Source organism: Triticum urartu, chromosome 4A (assembly GCF_056163025.1).
Source record: "Triticum urartu cultivar PI428250 chromosome 4A, HENAU_Tu73, whole genome shotgun sequence".
Lineage (NCBI taxonomy): Eukaryota > Viridiplantae > Streptophyta > Magnoliopsida > Poales > Poaceae > Triticum > Triticum urartu.
The window spans coordinates 131,699,969-131,720,942 of NC_141876.1; the positions used below are offsets into that span (position 1 = coordinate 131,699,969).

The following is a 20,974-nucleotide window of genomic DNA, read 5'->3' on the forward strand; positions in this document are numbered from 1 at the left end:
CACAATACAAACACAAATGCTCACATACACACATACATTTAACTCTATGAACGCATGCACGCCTTAACTCTGTGAGCATCTTTGAGATACCGAGCCACATCTTCGTAGTTGATGAAAACCTGTGTGTAAGTTTAGGAATTGAAAATCTTTGTGGGTTGGTTTCGCCACGAGGAACCTGACCAAGGCACGATTAGTTCGCATTTACATGGTTGAAAATTAATAATTTAATGATGTTGTTTTTCGCGTGACGCAACTGGCCACCTGTCCCATAGCAGCACACCGGTGTCCGAGAACCAATTTTACAAAGCCATGGCGTCGACCTACCACTATCGGCTACCATATCCTCTCCCATTGACTGCTGCACCCCCAGCGTTCGCATCCCGCTGCCGCTTCCCGATGGCCTCCACCGGCCCCCTCGGTACGTGCTTTTCTCGCAAATAGTTTTCGAACCTTTAACTTGACCTGGCCAAAATTGGGATGCTACTGTGAAGCGCATGGCGTGCTAGATCAGGCAGGGTTGTTGAAATCGGGAAGGGGCGTGGGCTCGATTAGGTAGAAAGGTGCTGAATTCAGCAAATCGCCAGAACTATAGTTCTAGATTCCAGACCAGGAAGATCAGTTGGAACATCGCACGCAAGAAATAGCGCAATGCGCCAACGGATTCCGGGTTTAGGGGGTTCCCCGATGCAATTCTCATGATAAACATTGACTAGATGCTTATTTTAATGGTTATTTAGGCCCTGTTCTTATTTTAAGGGCATGCTATCCAGCGAATGTCCCCTGGGAAGGATGGCATTTGCGAATATTTTTCGCTTGCGGGAGCATGGCAATTCTTTCAGGCAAACACGGGAATTTTCACAGCAAAATCCCTTCTTTGCAGAAGCTGCCATGTGTTCCTGAAGAAATTGCCATGTGCTTTTGAAGAACTTGCCATAAAAAATGTTCGCAGATGCCATGCTTCCCGGGGAACGTTTGCTGGCTATTGGGGTCCTATTTTTATGAGTAGATGCTTATTCACTTTAAGGGGAAGCCGTCGTCAGCACCCTTTTCAATTTAGTTCCATTGCACATGACTCTCCACGTGCGCCCCTAATTGACAGGGCACCTGTTTTAATATATCCTTTCTTTTTCTTGTATTATTCTCCTTGATGACAGCAGGAGTATCTCATGATGCAGGGGTCACGGTGTCCACATCGGAGAGTGTTGGTCAGAATGACTTGCTGATTGTCGGGCCTGGTGTGCTTGGTCGAATCGTAGCTGAGAAATGGCGACAGGTAGGAGAAGTATCTTCCTCGCTAAGTAGCTCGCCTGTTATTTTTAAAATATCAAGAACTTTCCTCATACCACGTTGAGCTAATGAAATGATTATTTTGTTGAGAGGTTTGAATTTTCCGAGCTAATGAAAGAAAACAATTTTTCATGTTCAAATCAGGTCTTGTTTCTAGTTAAATGTCATTTGTTCCTCATAGCATGTTATCATTTCTCCGGTGGCCTTGGAACTAGTAAATCCTGAAGATATTTTCATTGAAAACCAGTATTTGATATCCACTATATGTATCTTTTCTGTCTGCCAAACGTGAGAATTGTATGCTTATAATTTTTTTTCTTCCTTGTAAATATTGTAAAGAATTCAAGCATAGCTTTAATATATCTTACAGGAGCATCCAGATTGCAAAATTTATGGCCAGACTGCAACCACAGATCATCACAGTGAACTAACTAAAATTGGGATAATTCCCTCCCTGAAGGGACCCAGAGTTGATCAGAAAGTTCCATACGTTATTTTTTGTGCTCCTCCATATCGCACGGATGATTACCCTGGGGATCTTAGGTAAGCAAAGTGTTTGATTGCAGTATATTTTATATTTTTTGTATATGATGGTACATCACGGTGGGATATTTCCTGATAACAAAATGAGTCTTCAAATCGGCATGCTTATAATGTTTGGCGACATGCATCTAGTAAATAGTTGTGTGCTTAGCAAATGTTCTGGATATAGGAAGTATATATGGCGTGTGGTTATGTATGAATATAGTTTTTTGGACTTCATATTCATATGTTTTGAAAATACAAAAGCATCTATTATTGTCACTAATCATAGTTGTTCAGAAGGAGCTAGAGTATTTTTCGAATCTGTGTAGATGGTATGTTATTTTAGAGATGCCATATATGCCATTCGGTTGTTTTTACGAAGTCATGCATGATGTTTTCTCTTTATCTAATCCTACCCATGGAAGAAAATAGGTACACCTTCTTTACCAAAAATGTCTTATATTTTGTTATGGAGGTAGTAGTTTGGATTCATAATCATTGTGTTATACTGCTCTCTAGGATCAAATTAAATTCAAAGAGAAAGAGATGGATGGGGCGTGCACTATTTGCAGGAACTGCAGATGGACACACTGAGAAATTTGACTATGCTTTTTTTTTTGGTAAAAACATGGCTGAGGGTTGCTTTTGTACCTCCATCCATTTTGTTATATGGAAATTTGATTCTGAGTTTCCCATCTTTCCTAACAAAATTTGTGAAAACTGAAGCTTATGTTGCAAACTTGATAAACATAAATTAGTCTAGGCTTAATGTGATATATATACCTTCAAATGATCAAGACGCTGAAAAGATTAAAGTCACATACATAGAAAGAACATTGTATTAAAATTTGGATATTTAGTAGGACGTGAGAGATAATGTTGTTAACACCATCATCGCATGGTACTGTGGACAAATACATGAATCCAATCTATTTTAGCATAATTTACTACTAAATGGAGAAATGGGAAGCTTCCTTCCCTCGTATGCGTACCTTTATATATCAGATTTATCACAAACTGAGAAACATAAGATGGGAATAGTTCTCGGCCTCTAGGAGTCTGAGCAGAGGTGTTTTTCCCATTATGTCTTTTCACTCAAATATATGCTTTTGTAGTTGCATCTCTAGTTTGTTATATCAACATAATGCACCAGTTGAGATTGTTTTATTATAAATGTGATAAGACTATGTATGAGAACTGCTAGCTTCAATAGTGATTTATACTGTAATGATAATAAATGGGAGATGGAAACTACTAACACGCGCACCAGGCATTCTTATTTCCCATTAATTGTCAGGATACTAGGAGTGATCGATGATATTTTTGTACATATTAATACATACCCAAGACGAATTATTGATGCAAATAAAATAATGTTATTACAATAAAACATGACATGCACTTGCATGCATCTTTGTGGAGCAAACACCAAATAGTGTATGAAGGACATGTACAATATCTTATTTCAGAAAAAATGTGCAGAGTTGCTGCATCAAACTGGAGTGGGGAAGGTTCTTTCCTGTTTACATCAAGTACTGCCGTGTATGACTGCAATGACAATGGATTTTGTGGCGAGGTATAAGTTTAAATCTAATCTAAACTGCTTATTGTAAAGAATCAAAATTTTCTTATCTTTTTATTCTTTTTTTGTAAGAAAAATATTGCAGTAAATGATAAATTAGTCGTTAAGTAAGCTGAAGTTTGTCGAAAGCTTTTACTTTTTGGTGATGCGCTGGTATTACCTCCTACTATCTTGATTTTATTTGACCTTGATTTTCCATTTCGCTTTTGTAGGATTCTCCTTGTGTGCCGATTGGTAGGAGTCCTCGGACTGACGTCCTTCTAAAAGCAGAAAATGTCGTCCTTGAGGCAGGAGGCTGTGCCCTGAGGCTAGCAGGGCTTTATATATCCTCACAATGAGGCTACTTTTTATTCCAAACATCAAGCATTGTTAAACATAAATTTTTCCAAACTCTTAATACATCAGAGTGGAGAGAACCAGTGCAGTTTGTTTCCTTGACTTACCACACAAAAAGGATCAAGGTCCTCATGTTTTCTGGTTATCAAAAGGAACTGTAGATGCACGACCAGATCTCATAATCAGTATGATCCATTATGAAGTAAGATCTTCTACTTGTTTATTAAATGATAGGATAGTCTCTAGATGAGTTTGTTGCAGTTAGATTGTTTCAACATATCTCAACCCAACCCATATTTGATCAAACGCCATCCTTGCCCAAGTTCATTCCTCTTTACAATTTAAATAAATGCTCAGAATGGTATCCATGCTTATCATTCTATTGACATAAATAAATTCTATCAAGACCATCTGTTCTGTTGATTACATGTGGGTGAAATGGTATATCAAGGATATGTTTTGTATCATCTACTTGTGCTATTTGCAGGATGCTGCTTCGCTTGGAATTGCCATCATGAAGAGGAAACTTCGCGGGCGTGTCTTTGTGGGCTGTGACAACCAACCTCTGTCCAGGTCACTACAACCTTCATCTTTCTCAGCTCGCCGTCTGCTCATCTAAGTTCAGTTTTGCTCTGCCTTGCAAGTGTGTTGAGATGAGTTTGGGGGCTTTGCAGGCAAGAAATCATGGACCGTGTTAACAGGAGCGAGAAATTTGACGGCAAGTTTGAGGGCTTCACAGGTTAATTGTTTAGTCTAGCTGTTTTTCTTGGGGGGTTTATTGCGAACACGATTACAAAGTCTGCATCTTCCTTGGCTTCAGGTACAGACGGTCCATTGGGGAAGAGGATGGATAATTCCAAAACTCGGGCTGAGATCGGTTGGGAGCCCAAATATCCTAGTTTCACAGAATTCCTTGGTCTCAGCAATTGACATCTTGCCAGCTGCGACATCCCTCTGATTCCAGATGTAAATCAATGCAGCCGACTTGATAGCGGATACAATCTACATTATGAATTTCTTCGAGAGTTGTCCTAAAGTTCCTCCTTATGTTAGTGTAAGCATGGTAAATCGGTGTATCATAAGATGGTGCAATGCATGGTCAAGATTTGCAAAGGGTACCATACTAGTAGCATTTTCTTTTTGCGTGGAAACAAGGGACATGTATTAATCAACCTGGAAGACGTTGGTTTTGTATGTATTTTTCCTTTTTGAAAATATGAACAAAAGAGCAAAAAAACGAACTAACCTGCAGGGAGCTCTTGAGGCGAGAACTCCTTTGGTCTCGCAACAGGGGATACATAGCTGCCTCCCTATATATTGCTGGTACCAAGACATAACTTGGTCTCGCCTCTGGGCTCGAGGGAGTGGGCCAGCCTAGTACCGTAGCACCTCTAGCTTGTTTTTTTTTCCTCTCTGCTGCCTTTCTTATCAGTTTTCACTGTTAACAACAGTTTATTTCAGGTTTTCTACGATTTTCTTTGGTTTCCTTTTCTTATTCGTTTTTTTTTGGGTTTCTTTGTTTCTTTTTCAGTTTCCTTTTGTCTTCGTCTTTTTTTTTCAACACATCTACTTTTTTTTTTCATACTTTCATACAAATTGTGCATTTTTGGGATACATTAAGAACATTTCTTATGCATGTCTAACATTTTTTCAAATACATGATTTATTGGTGTCTATATTTACATGCACATTGTATATTTATTGTATACATCTAAAACATTTTATATACATGTCTATCATTATTTTCAAATACATGTTTTTGAACATTTCTCCGAATTAGTGTAAAACGTGTTTTCAACATTGAATCTTTTTTTTGAATGACACAAAATATTTTTCTAAACTATACATAACAAACTTTTAAAATGTCCTGAACATTTTTTTATATGCGTAAACATTTTCAAAAAATGTAATGTATATTTTTTGAGCGCTAAAAAACATTTTCTAAAAATTACACAAACATTTTTACGAATGTCATGTACATTTTCTTGAAACGTGTTGACATCTTTTAAATGCTGTGAACACTTATTTGAATGTTATCAACATTTTTGTAAACTACTGTAACGATTTTTCCACCATGTTAACATTTTCAAATTCGTGGTTTTTGAAGTCAAAAATAATTGCAAGGTTTTTTAATATATGTATTTAGAATATTTTAGGAAATTTCTAACAAACGAATATATAAAAAAGGTAACCTGAAGCTACTTGGGTCGGCCCAATAGTAACGACAGAAGGCTGCCCTTAAGGCGAGGTCTCCTTTGATCTCGCAAAAGGCGATACATAGCCACTCCTTCAACATTAAGCTCTACGTCATCTTTCGACGGCGCCTCTCTAGCAAGCCCAAGCCCAACAAGAACATACAGACCACATTAGCCTCACGACTCAACCTGGAGAAGCCCGTTATAGGCCTTTTGCTAACGGGCGCCTGAAGGGCACACCCCCTCCCACGATCTGGACCGGCCCATCAAGGATTTTTGTTTCTGTTCTCCAAAACTCAAAAAGCAAAGCTAGTACTGGGATTCCAACCGCGAACTTCCTGGTTAGTTGCACACTGCAGCAACCACCACACCACCGCAAATAGATGTGGTTGCTTCCATCTTCTACTCTTATCTTCTATATTTTTCCTGTTTTTCCTTTATGATTTTTTGTTCTCTTTTTTCTTCTGCCTGTTTTCGTTTTCGTTTTTTTTCTGTTTTTTTTATTTTTTCTGTTTCTGTTTCTGTTTTTTCTTTTTTCTGTTTTCTTTTATATTTTATATTCTTCCTGGTTTGATGAACTTTTTTAAAAATTTGTCAACTTTTTTCAAAATTGATGAACTTTTGTAAAATTTGACAACTTTTTTTTCATATTCGATGAAACTTTTTTCAAACTGGTGAATTATTATTTAAAATTCATGAACTTTCTTCAATATTGGTGAAATTTTTAAAAAAATCGATGAACTTTTTTCAAATTCTTGAAGTTTTTTTCAATATTGATGAACTTCTTTCAAATTTGGGTGAACTCTTTAAAATTTGGATGAACTTTTTCTCAAAATTGATAAAATTATTTTTAAATTGATGAACTTTTTAAAAAATATATGAACTCTTTTTCCAAAATTGTGAATTTGTTTTCAAGATCGATGAGATTTTTTCAAATTTGTGAACGTTTTCCTCGAGTTGATGAACTTTTTTTATTTCCACAAACTCTTTTGAATTTCTTTGAACCTTTTTTTTCAAATTCATACATGTTTTTTATATCTTTTTTAATTCCGTTTTGAATTTATACTTTCTTTTAAAATAATTTATACTGGATATATAATACAATATATGTTAACTAGAGGAAGGGTTAAATATATGAATTATTTGAAGACATTTTTGGAAATACGAGCAATTTTCAAAAAAATGTTACCATTTTCCAAATTTTGTTCATGAATTCAAAAATTCCCGTGTTTCCAAAAAGTGCCCGGGAATTTCAAAAAGTTAGTTTTTTTTGCCAAAGAACACTTTTCTTCAAAATATTGGTCATGTTGCCATCATGCCAGGTGCACCCCTGTTTTACAATTTCAAGCCCATATTCAATTGCGGGCCATGTCAAGGAGGTATTTCATGTGATTGTATGAGTTAAAGCATTGGAAGAGTAGTGCTTTACTCGAGGAGGACATGTGCACATAAGCTCTCAGGGAATTGGATTAGGCGCCAGGCTTAATGGGCTAATAAGGCTTGATTGAACAACCTAAGGTCCATAACTCCCATCTCACCTCTCACCTTATGTTGGAGCATAATGTCCTAGCCCAACTAGTGAGTTTTGGCTTTGCCATGTTCATCGTAGAAGATATATCGAACCTTTAACACACTCATGATGTAGACCCAGAGGGCCTGAGAAATAACTTTGATCTTGATCTCCACGCCCCTATGGATAAGTAATTATCAATGTTAATTTCATCCAAACTCTTTGATTTTCCCCGACTCATTATGCCGTCCTGTGTCGGGAGACCAAGATAATTTTCTTCAAAGGTGATCTGAGTTATTTGGAGAGTACCTTTAATGTCCTCCCGAATAGTAGTCAGGCACATGAGACTAAAAAGGATGGAACACTTGTGGGGGTTAATAACTTCCCTGTTCTTTAGCATATACTGTGAGGTTCCTTTTTTACTTTTAGCCGCTTGTGTTGCCTCCACCTTAAAAAGAGCAATGAGTCATCTGCGAAAGCAAGTGTGTAATCCCCAGAGCCTTCTGACATTTTTTGAGCGGTGTTATGGTACCCTGGGCAACTTCACTGTGTAGGAGGTGCAAAAAGACCATCAACAACAAAAAGGAACAAGAAAGGCGAGAGTGGATCACCTTGGTGTACTTCTCGTCGGACAAATGAATTAAGGAGTGTTCCGTTGAATTTAACCAAGTTGCTCACCAAGGTCACACAGGACATCATCCAATCCACCCACCGGGGAGCGAAACCCAACCTCTGCATTGTTTTTCTTTGGAAGTCCCAATCAACCATTTCATACGTTTTAGATGAAAGTTTCGTGCTCCTTATTACAATGCTCAATAGCATTAGAGCACTCAAATACTACCAAAGCATTATAAGTGACCAATTATACATGCATTTTGTATCACTATTTCCTATTATAATTTACTCCTTATTAATGATTTTTTGCACACAATTGCTCAATTCTAACGCCCCTTTCCCTTAAATTTTCGTGTAACAGGCGAAGAGGGAAATTATCAGGAAAATGTCGGACAACTCGAAAATAGGGGCAAAACAAAGGATAGAAGAAAAAGTATTTTTATGGAGCACCAAAGGACCTAGAAATTTTACTATTTTTTTCCCGAACGAAACAAGGCAGAGGCCAGAAGATGGACCAGAGGGGGCCATAAGGCCATCATGTAGCAGGGCCACGTGCCCTAGGCTGTGTGGGCCCCTGGCCATCGCCTTTCGACGCCCGTCGGTCATAAATTTCTATTTGACCTCAAACTTGCGTGAATTTTGTTAGGATCTTTTTGCCGCCGTCTGCAAGATGGAATTGAGATAGAGCATTTTTGCCTTCCGCAGGCCGATTCTGCTAGAGATCCATCCCTCCGAGAGGGAGAGTTCGAATCCATCATCATTACCAATATTTCGGTCATCATTGGGATCATCATCTCCGCCAACATCTTCATCATTACCGTCATCTGCATCAACCCCCTTCATCCCATCTTTTTGTTCTACGAACTTTCTTCTTAGAATCCTTGCTGAAAGTAGTTTCTGATGTTGATTGCTGATAACCCACAACTATAGGGGATCGCAACAGTTTTCGAGGGTAGAGTACTCAACCCAAATTTATTGATTCGACACAAGGGGAGCCAAAGAATATTCTCAAGTATTAGCAGCTGAGTTGTCAATTCAACCACACCTGGATAACTTAATATCTGCAGCAAAGTATTTAGTAGCAAAGTAATACGATAGTAGTGGTAACGGCGGTAAAAGGTAATGGTAGCAAAAGTAATATTTTTGGTATTTTATAGTGATGGTAACAATAGCAACGGAAAAGTAAATAAGCGAAGAACAATATATGGAAAGCTCGTAGGCAATGGATCGGTGATAGAGAATTATGCCAGATGTGGTTCATCATGTAACAGTCATAACATAGGGTGACACAGAACCAACTCCAATTCATCAATGTAATGTAGGCATGTATTCCGAATATAGTTATACGTGCTTATGGAAAAGAACTTGCATGACATCTTTTGTCCTACCCTCCCATGGCAACGGGGTCCTAGTGAAAACTAAGGGATATTAAGGCCTCCTTTTAATAGAGTACTGGACCAAAGCATTAACACATAGTGAATAAATGAACTCCTCAAACTATGGTCATCACCGAGAGTGGTCCCGATTATTGCCACTTCGGGGTTGCCGGATCATAACACATAGTAGGTAACTATAGACTTGCAAGATAGGATCAAGAGCTCACATATATTCATGAAAACATAATAGGTGCAGATCTGAAATCATGGCACTCGGGCCCTAGTGACAAGCATTAAGCATAGCAACATCAATCTCAGAACATAGTGGATACTAGGGATCAAACCCTAACAAAACTAACTCGATTACATGATAAATCTCATCCAACCCATCACCGTCCAGCAAGCCTACGATGGAATTACTCACGCACGGCGGTGAGCATCATGAAATTGGTGATGGAGGAAGGTTGATGATGACGACAGTGACGGATTCCCCCTCTCCGGAGCCCCGAACGGACTCCAGATCAGCCATCCCGAGAAAGTTTAGTGCTTGGCGGCGGCTCCGTATCGTAAAACGTGATGAATCCTTCTCCTCTATTTTTTTCTCCCCGAACACGAATATATGGAATTGGAGTTGAGGTCGGTGGAGCTCCAGGGGGCCCACGAGGCAGGGGGCGCGCCCCCACCCTTGTGGCTAGGGTGTGGGTCCCCTGGCCTTGATTCTTTGCCAATATTTTTTATTATTTCCAAAAATAATCTCCGTGGAGTTTCAGGTCATTCCGAGAACTTTTGTTTCTGCACATAAATAAAACCATGGCAATTTTGCTGAAAACAACGTAAGTCCGGGTTAGTTCCATTCAAATCATGCAAGTTAGAGTCCAAAACAAGGGCAAAAGTGTTTGGAAAAGTAGATACGACAGAGACGTATCAACTTCCCCAAGCTTAAACCTTTGCTTGTCCTCAAGCAATTCAGTTGACAAACTGAAAGTGATAAAGAAAAACTTTTACAAACTCTGTTTGCTCTTGTTGTTGTAAATATGTAAAGCCAGCATTCAAATTTTCAGCAAAGATTATAAACTAATCATATTCACAATAACTCTTAGGTCTCATGTTTACTCATATCAATGGCATAATCAACTAGCGAGCAATAATAATAAATCTCGGATGACAACACTTTCTCAAAACAATCATAATATGATATAACAAGATGGTATCTCGCTAGCCCTTTCTGAGACCGCAAAACATAAATGCAGAGCACCTTTAAAGATCAAGGACTGACTAGACATTGTAATTCATGGTAAAAGAGATCCAGTCAAGTCATACTCAATGTAAACTAACAGTAATGAATGCAAATGACGGTGGTGCTCTCCAACTGGTGCTTTTTAATAAGAGGATGATGACTCAACATAAAAGTAAATAGAAAGGCCCTTCGCAGAGGGAAGCAGAGATTTGTAGAGGTGCCAGAGCTCGGTTTTGAAATAGAGGTGAATAATATTTTTGAGCGGTATACTTTGATTGTCAACATAACAACCAAGAGATGGCGATATCTTCCATGCTACACACATTATAGGCGGTTCCCAAACAGAATGGTAAAGTTTATACCCCCCTCCACAAACAAGCATCAATCCATGGCTTGCTCGAAACAACGAGTGCCTCCAACTAACAACAGTCTCGGGGGAGTTTTGTTTGCAATTATTTTGATTTTGATTTGCATAAAGCATGGGACTGGGCATCCCGGTGACCAGCCATTTTCTCGTGAGTGAGGAGCGGAGTCCACTCCTCTTGAGAATAACCCGCCTAACATGGAAGATACAGACAGCCCTAGTTGATACATGAGCTATTCAAGCATACAAAATATGATATTTATTTGAAAGTTTAGAGTTTGGCACATACAAATTTACTTGAAACGACATGTAGATACCGTATATAGGTAGGTATGGTGGACTCATATGGAATAACTTTGGGGTTTATGAAATTGGATGCACAAGCAGTATTCCCGCTTAGTACAGGTGAAGACTAGCAAAAGACTGGAAAGCGACCAGCTAGAGAGCGACAACAGTGATAACATGCATTAAAATTAATCAACACCAAATGCAAGCATGAGTAGGATATAATGTACCATGAACATAAATATCGTAGAGGCTATGTTGATTTTGTTTCAACTACATGCGTAAACATGTGCCAAGTCAAGCCACTCGAATCGTTCAAAAGAGGATACCACCTTATCATACCACATCACAACCATTTTAATAGCATGTTGGCACACAAGGTAAACCATTATAAGCTCCTAGCTAATTAAGCATGCCATAAGCAACTATAATCTCTAATTGTCATTGCAAACACCTTTATTCATAATAGGCTGAATCAGGAACGATGAACTAATCATATTTACAAAAACAAGAGAGGTCGAGTTCATACCAGCTTCTCCCATCTCAATCAGTCCATCATATATCGTCATAATTGCCTTTCACTTGCACGACCGAATGATGTGAATAATAATAACAGTGCACGTGCATAGGACTAAGCTGGAATCTGCAAGCATTCAATAAATAGGAGAAGACAAGGCAATATGGACTCTTGGTTAAATCAACAATAATGCATATAAGAGCCACTTTAACAATTTAATTATGGTCCTCTCCTATCGACCCCCAAAGAAAAGAAAAAAAATAAAACTATTTACACGGGAAAGCTCCCAACAAGCAAAAGAAGAACAGGAAATCTTTTTGGGATTTCTTTTTAATTACTACTACAAGCATAGAAATTAAAGCTAGCTAAAAGCTACAACTAATTTTTTTTGTTTTTCTTAAGTTTATCAAACACACAAGAAGAAAGCATAAAAAGGAAAATAAACTAGCATGGATTATACAATGAAAAAGCATGAGCACCGACAACTAGCAATGAGTGTGTGAACATGAATTTAATGTCAGTGAGAAATGCGTACTCCCCCAAGTTTAGGCTTTTGGCCTAAGTTGGTTTATGGCCACGGCTGGCCTGGCGGATATCCAAAGTTGTAGTTGAGGTCGTACTGAGATGCAACAGTCATTGCATCATGGGCTGCAGCTTGAAGGCGAGCTATCTCAGCCCTCCTCTTATATTCTTCCGCCTCTTCTCTGGTTATGTAATATCTCCCCTTTTCCTGAAAGTCAAAGAAGGTAGAAGCAGGGAGAGCGACGTGATAGGTGCGTCGTCTGTCAAAGATTAGTCGGTACTGGAGGAACTGATCGTTCCTCTCAACAAAATGATGACGAACCATAGCCTCATAATCCAAATAAGCAGGAGGCAACTCAATATCATCCTCACGTATGGTTATACCAAGAAAATTAGCTATACGGGTTGCATAAATTCCACCAAAGAAATCTCCATTAAATCTATTATGATGCAACCTACGTGCAACAATGGCTCCCAAATTATAAGATTTATCTCCTAACACAGCACTCCTAAGAATACTGAGGTTAGGGACACACTTGTGACATGCTTCATCTTTACCATTAATGCATCTACCTATGAAGAGAGCGAAATAATGTATAGCAGGAAAATGAATGCTCCCTATGGTAGCTTGTGCTATATCTCTAGATTCCCCCACAATTATACTAGCAAGAAAATCTCTAAACTCAGATTTGCGAGGTTCACTAGTACTACCCCATTGTGGAAGTTTGCAAGCAGTGGTAAAATCCTCTAAGTCCATAGTATAAGAATTTTCATAAAGATCAAACAGGACAGTTTGAGAATTGCATGAAGATGAAAATTCAAACCTCCTCACAAAGGAACTAGTGAGATAGTGGTACTGACGGCACTTTTCTGCCTCGAAGCTCACAAGATCAGCGTTACGCAAATATGCGTTAAATTCTTCCTTAATTCCTGCTCGATCCATGAAGTCCTCTGAAGGCCACTCACAAGGTCGCACTGGAGCGTCCCTTGGTGGCTCATCATCAACATCACGCATTGCAAGCCTGGGTCCTTGCTTCCTTGAAGGACCTCCTTGGTACATTTTCCTAAACATATTTCTTCTTCTGAAAAATTTCTGAAATTTTTAGTAACTTCAAATAAAAGTAAATCAAACTCAACAAAATTGATAGCAACTACTCCTACAAGTGCCTAGAGCCTATATCATGCATTAGAACTACTTGGAACCATATAAATTTGACATGCAAGCTCAAAAACATGGTCACCTAGGCAGCACAAATTTGCAATGAATAAAGCACTAGAACAAAAACTAATTGGACCAATGGAGGAGTCACATACCAAGGAACAATCCCCCAAAGCAGTTTTGTGAGAGGTGCTTTGAGCAAGGAGATCGAAAATCGCAGCAAAATGAGCTAGAACTCGTGCTTGAGATGGATGGTGATTTTTTTGGGAGGAAGAAGAAGTGTGTAGGTGCAGGAATAAGTGGAGGGGAGCCACCATGGGCCCACGAGGCAGGGGGCGCGCCCAGGGGGGTGGGCGTGCCGTGGACCCTCGTGGCCAGGTGCTTTCTCCCCCTGTTGTGTTCTCAGTGCTAGATATTCTCAAATATTCCAGAAAAAATCATATTTAAATTTCAGTGCATTTGGAGGACTTTTATTTTTGAGGCATTTTTATATTGCACGGATAATCAGAAAACAGACATAAATTACTATTTGTGCTTTATTTAATATAAATAACAGAAAGTAAAAAGAGAGTACAGAAGGTTGTGCTTTCTAACTTTATCCGTCTCATGCTCATCAAAAGGAATCCATTAACAAGGTTGATCAAGTCTTGTTAACAAACTCATTTCGAGTAACATGAAACCAGAGAAATTTCGAATAACACTAGGTTACCTCAACGGGGATATGGACATCCCCAACAATAAGAATAACATATTTCTTCTTGACATTAGGAAGAGGAAATTCAAAACCTCCAAAAATAATCGATGGAATTTTTCCAATAGAATTGATACTGTGGACTTGATGTTGTTTCCTCGGAAAGTGTACCGTATGATCATTACCATTAACATGAAAAGTGACATTGCCTTTGTTGCAATCAATAACATCCCCTACAGTATTCAAAAAGGGTCTTCCAAGAATAATAGACATACTATCGTCCTCGGGAATATCAAGAATAACAAAGTTCGTTAAAATAGTAACGTTTTCAACCACAACAGGCACATCCTCACAAATACCGACAGGTATAGCAGTTGATTTATCAGCCATTTGCAAAGATATTTCAGTAGGTGTCAACTTATTCAAATCAAGTCTACGATATAAAGAGAGATGCATAACACTAACACCGGCTCCAAGATCACATAAAGCAGTTTTAACATAGTTTCTTTTAATGGAGCATGGTATAGTTGGTACTCCGAGATCTCCTAGTTTCTTTGGTATTCCACCCTTAAAAGTATAATTAGCAAGCATGGTGGAAATTTCAGCTTCCGGTATCTTTCTTTTATTAGTAAGAATATCTTTCATGTACTTAGCATAAGGATTCATTTTAAGCATATCAGTCAAACGCATACACAAAAAATAGGTCTAATCATTTCAGCAAAGCGCTCAAAATCCTCATCATCCTTTTTCTTGGATGGTTTGGGAGGAAAAGGCATGGGTTTCTGAACCCATGGTTCTCTTTCTTTACCATGTTTCCTAGCAACAAAGTCTCTCTTATCATAATGTTGATTCTTTGATTGTGGGTTATCAAGATCAATAGCAGGTTCAGCTTCTACCTCATTATCATTGCTAGGTTGAACATCAACATGAACATTATCATTAACATTATCACTAGTTTCATGTTCATTACCAGATTGTGTTTTAGCATCAGAAATAGAAATATCATTGGGATTCTCAGGTGGTTCAACAATAGGTTCACTAGAAGCATGCAAAGTCCTATCATTTTTCTTTTTCTTCCTTTTAGAAGGACTAGGTGCATCTATATCATTTCTCTGACAATCTTGCTCAATTCTCTTAGGATGGCTCTCAGGATACAAAGGTCCCTGGGTCATTTTACCACCTCTAGTCATAACTCTAACAACATTATCATTTTTCTTACTATTTAATTCATTGAGCAAATCATTCTGAGCTTTAAGTACTTGTTCTACTTGAGTGGTAACCATAGAAGCATGTTTACTAATGAGTTTAAGTTCACCTTTAACTGTAGACATATAATCACCCAAGTGTTCAATCATATAAGCATTTTGTTTCAATTGTATACCACAATAAGCATTGAAGTCTTCTTGCTTAACCATAAAGTTATCAAACGCATCCAAACATTGGCTAGCAAACTTAGTAGGAGGGATTTCAGCTTTATCATATCTATAGAGAGAATTTACCTTTACTACCTGTGTCGGCTTATCAAGACCGTGTGTTTCTTCAATAGGTGATGGATTAAAACCATATATTTCTTCAACAGGAGGTAAATTAAGACCACGCATTTCTTCATAGGAGGTAAATTCTTAACATCTTCAGCTTTAATACCCTTTTCTTTCATGGATTTCTTTGCCTCTTGCATATCTTCAGGACCGAGAAATAGAACACCCCTTTTCTTCAGAATTGGTTTAGGAATGGGCTCAGGAGCTGGCTCAGGAAGTGTCCAATTATTTTCATTTGTCAACATATTATTCAATAGAATTTCAGCTTCATCCGGTGTTCTTTCCCTGAAAACAGAACCAGCACAACTATCCAGGTAATCTCTGGAAGCATCGGTTAGTCCATTATAAAAGATATCAAGTATTTCATTTTTCTTAAGAGGGTGATCAGGCAAAGCATTAAGTAATCGGAGAAGCCTCCCCCAAGCTTGTGGGAGACTCTCTTCTTCAATTTGCACAAAATTATATATATCCCTTAAGGCAGCCTGTTTCTTGTGAGCAGGGAAATATTTAGCAGAGAAGTAATAAATCATATCCTGGGGACTACGCACACAACCAGGATCAAGAGAATTAAACCATATCTTAGCATCACCCTTTAATGAGAACAGAAATATTTTAAGGATATAAAAGTAGCAAGTTCTCTCATCATTAGTGAACATGGTGGCTATATCATTTAATTTAGTAAGATGTGCCACAACAGTTTCAGATTCATAACCATAAAAAGGATCAGATTCAACCAAAGTAATTATATCAGGATCAATAGAGAATTCATAATCCTTATCAGTAACAAAGATAGGTGAAGTAGCATAAGCATGATCATATTTCATTCTAGCATTCCGAGTTTTTTGTTTAAGCTTAGATAATAATTTCTTAAGATCACTTCTATCATTGCATGCAAGAAAGTGTCTTTTAGTTTCTTCATCTATAACGTAGCCCTCAGGCACAACAGGCAATTCATATTTATTAGGAGAGCCTTCATCATCACTTTCATCAATATTATCAGTTTCAATAATTTCATTCTCTCTAGCCCTAGCAAGTTGTTCATCAAGAAATTCACCAAGTGGCACAGTAGTATCTAGCATAGAAGTAGTTTCATCATAAGTATCATGCATAGCAGAAGTGGCATCATCAATAATATGCGACATATCAGAATTAATAGTAGAAGCAGGTCTAGGTGTCGCAAGCTTACTCAAAACAGAATGTGAATCAAGTGCAGAGCTAGATGACAGTTCCTTACCTCCCCTCGTAGTTGAGGGATAAATTTTTGTTTTCGCGTCTTTCAAGTTCTTCATAGTGACCAGCTGGTATAAATCCCAAGTGACTTAAAGAATAGAGCTATGCTCCCCGGCAACAGCGCCAGAAAATAGTCTTGATAACCCACAAGTATAGGGGATCGCAACAGTTTTTGAGGGTAGAGTATTCAACCCAAATTTTATTGATTCGACACAAGGGGAGCCAAAGAATATTCTCAAGTATTAGCAGCTGAGTTGTCAATTCAACCACACCTGGATAACTTAATATCTGCAGCAAAGTATTTAATAGCAAGGTAATATGATAGTAGTGGTAACGGTGGTAAAAGGTAATGGTAGCAAAAGTAATATTTTTGGTATTTTATAATGATTATAACAATATCAACGGAAAAGTAAATAAGCGAAGAACAATATATGGAAAGCTCGTAGGCAATGGATCGGTGATAGAGAATTATACCAGATGTGGTTCATCATGTAACGGTCATAACATAGGGTGACACAGAACTATCTCCAATTCATCAATGTAATGTAGGCATGTATTCCGAATATAGTCATACGTGCTTATGGAAAAGAACTTGCATGACATCTTTTGTCCTACCCTCCCATGGCAGCGGGGTCCTAGTGGAAACTAAGGGATATTAAGGCCTCCTTTTAATAGAGTACCGGACCAAAGCATTAACACATAGTGAATACATGAACTCCTCAAACTACGGTCATCACCGGGAGTGGTCCCGATTGTTGTCACTTCGGGGTTGCCGGATCATAACACATAGTAGGTGACTATAGACTTGCAAGATAGGATCAAGAGCTCACATATATTCATGAAAACATAATAGGTTCAGATCTGAAATCATGGCACTCGGGCCCTAGTGACAAGCATTAAGCATAGCAAAGTCATAGCAACATCAATCTCAGAACATAGTGGATACTAGGGATCACACCCTAACACAACTAACTCGATTACATGATAAATCTCATCCAACCCATCATCGTCTAGCAAGCCTACGATGGAATTACTCACGCACAACGGTGAGCATCATGAAATTGGTGATGGAGGAAGGTTGATGATGAGGACGGTGATGAAGCTATGTATCTAGGGTAGGGGCACGGACCCATCCAAAGAGCCCTACCCAAGGACATCCCTAGAAGAAATCACCTACCAATCGACTTGAAGGTACCCCACTCGACAGGTTCAAGACACTCGACCAAGAAGCTACCACTCGACCATGAAGCTAATCACTCGACTGCCAGGAGACCTACAGTCACTCCGTAGGCAAACGGTCAGCTGTTAAGTAGTCTTCATGGTCATTATAACACTTTATTAGAGGCGTTACCAGTAACGCCCAATCTTAAATGTACCTTAAACCCTGCATTACTGAGGGCAGGAGGGGGCCGGCGAACTCTATATAAGCCACCCCCCTCCTCAGTATGAAGGGTTCGCACCCCTGTAATCCATACACGCATAATCCAGTCGACCGCCTTCGGGCTCCGAGACGTAGGGCTATTACTTCCTCCGAGAAGGGCCTGAACTCGTAAACCTCGCGTGTAACAACTTCCCAATAGCTAGGATCTAGCCCCTCCATACTCACCCCCCTACATCACTGTCAGAGTCGGAACCACGACAGTTGGCGCCCACCGTGGGGCGGGAATCTTAGCACTTAGTTGGAGAAGTTGCGATCTTTTCCGATCCCTTTGATCATGGTTTCTTGCGGAGTTTTGGTGGAGGGCCACGAGATCCGTCTCGGCGCGCCCACCTTCATCGCCGATGACTCCGCCTGGCTTCAGGAGGCACCACTCGACATCGACGCGCTCCCCGTCCGCGGCGCGACGCACTTCCGCGCATGCATTCGTGGCGTCCTCCTGCGACAGCCGTCGACCCAGTATCGGTCGACCCCTGCATCGTCTCCCTGCCCTGTCTCCCACCAGCGCAAGCGCTCCAGTCGGTCGAGACTTCAGCGGTGGGTGAGGCACGCCGTGGCCCGCCAGTCGGCAGCCCCACAAGTTGCGGCAATCGAGCCCGTCGATTCCCTCTATGGCCTGTTCGACCTATCGACTGGCTCCGTGGGGACCGCATCCGAATGCGACAGCAGCGACCCAGCGGCTGAGGTTCTGGCGGTCGATGGAGCACACAGTCCCTCCGGTTTCCCTCGCGCTGACGGAGCTACGGGCAGAGGCGACCCGTCGCGTCCCCACGATGAGTATCTGCCTGAACCTCTCTCGTCGTTACAGCGAGAGGAGCTTCGCCGCCGGAACATGGACGCACTCCACACTCCTATTGTCGGAGAAACCCCCGAGGCCTGGGCCTTGGAGGACGTGCGCCTTGCTAACCTGGCCGAGCGCACTCGACTGGAGAATCTCCAGCGAATACTCGACGAGCAAGCGCGTCAGCGGGCTCCCGAGTCCAGTCGACGCCCGCTAGCTCCCGAGTCCAGTCGGCGCCGGCTCTTCTCACCGCCTCAGGTATATCGAACCCCAGTTCAGAATTTGGCCGCTGCAGCCCGTATAGCATAATCAATTCAGCCATCCCAGTCAGAGGCAGGCAGGGGCTTGTTGCAGATCAGAGCATTGCTCCGGGCAGCAGGAAACCAGAATTCCGCCGTTTCTCAGTCACGGGATAGGATCCACAGTCGATCCGTTGCAGCAGACACAGTCCAGTCGGCCCACAGCCTGAGATCGCCCCCGAGGCGTGAGGGACGTGATGACCGGCATGATCAGTACAGGAGGAATGAGCAGTATGATCATCGATTCGGTCGAGATGATCGACGTCGAGTGCCAACCCCTCCCCCGAGGAGCGGGTCATATGCGCCTCAACGGCAAGATGACAGACGCCCTCACAGTGTTGGGCAGAGGATTCTAGTCGACCCCAGAGACCCAGGCTTTGATGCGAGGTCTATCCTCGTTCAAGGTTTGGTCGACAGGAACAGGGCTCATCGAGAGGGCCACAACAGAGATGCGCCTGCCAGCAACAGCAGAGTACGTGTTTCAGGGCCAGAGTGCTTCAGTCGAGCCATCAGGGCCGCAGTGATTCCTCCCAATTTCAGGCTGGCAACTGGAGTCAGCAAGTTCACCGGCGAGTCCAAGCCTGACACTTGGCTCGAAGATTACCGAGTGGCTGTACAGATTGGCGGTGGCAATGATGAAGTGGCCATGAAGCATTTGCCTCTTATGTTGGAGGGCTCAGCCAGAGCGTGGTTGAATCAGTTGGCACCTAGCAGCATTTACACCTGGGAGGACCTCTCCCGAGTGTTTGTCACGACCTTTGAAGGAACATGCAAACGACCTGCAGGCCTCACAGAGTTACGGTCTTGCGTGCAGAAGCCGAATGAAACACTGAGGGATTACATCCAGAGGTGGATCACGCTGCACCACACAGTTGAGAACGTGCCAGACCATCAAGCAGTTTGCGCTTTCAAAGAGGGCGTTAAATACAGAGAGTTGAATCTGAAGTTCGGTCGAACTGGAGAGATGTCTCTGAATCGGATGATGGAGATCGCCACCAAGTACGCTAATGGTGAAGACGAAGACCGACTCCGAAGCGGCAAGCTCAAAGCAGTCGCCCAAGAAAATGGAGGAAACTCCACTCGGAAACAGAAGCGGAAGGCCGAGCCAGCTGCTCCCGGGGAGGCCCTGGCCGTTGCCCAGGGAAACTTCAAGGGGAAACCCAAGGGCACCTGGAAGCCCAAGAAGGTCAAAGATCAAGACGGGAATGATGTTTTGGACTTACCGTGTCACATCCACACCAAGAAAGACGAAGAGGGTAATTTTATTTACCCAAAGCATACCACTCGACAGTACCGGCTCCTGATCCAGCAGTTCCAGGGCAAGCAGCCCAAAGATAAGGAAAAAGAGCCAGACAGGATTGAAGACAAAGAAGACAGTGACGATGGATACCCCCAGATCAATTCCACCCTGATGATTTTTGCTGATGTTGAGAGCAAGAGTCGACTGAAAGTCATTAACCGTGAGGTGAACATGGTTGCCCCGGCAA

At 40.9% G+C, this 20,974-nt stretch overlaps 1 protein-coding gene across 1 annotated transcript; it reads left to right on the forward strand.

Moving 5' to 3' along the window:
* Nucleotides 1-214: 214 nt before the first annotated feature.
* Nucleotides 215-4,945, forward strand: EMB2799 (NAD(P)-binding Rossmann-fold superfamily protein). Its single transcript, XM_048714291.2, has 9 exons — nucleotides 215-418; nucleotides 1,176-1,273; nucleotides 1,658-1,830; nucleotides 3,295-3,388; nucleotides 3,607-3,717; nucleotides 3,843-3,932; nucleotides 4,218-4,303; nucleotides 4,405-4,469; nucleotides 4,551-4,945. The coding sequence occupies exons 1-9, from the start codon at nucleotides 310-312 to the stop codon at nucleotides 4,658-4,660; spliced, it is 936 nt and encodes a 311-aa protein (XP_048570248.1). The 5' UTR covers nucleotides 215-309; the 3' UTR covers nucleotides 4,661-4,945.
* The last annotated feature ends 16,029 nt before the right edge of the window (nucleotides 4,946-20,974 follow it).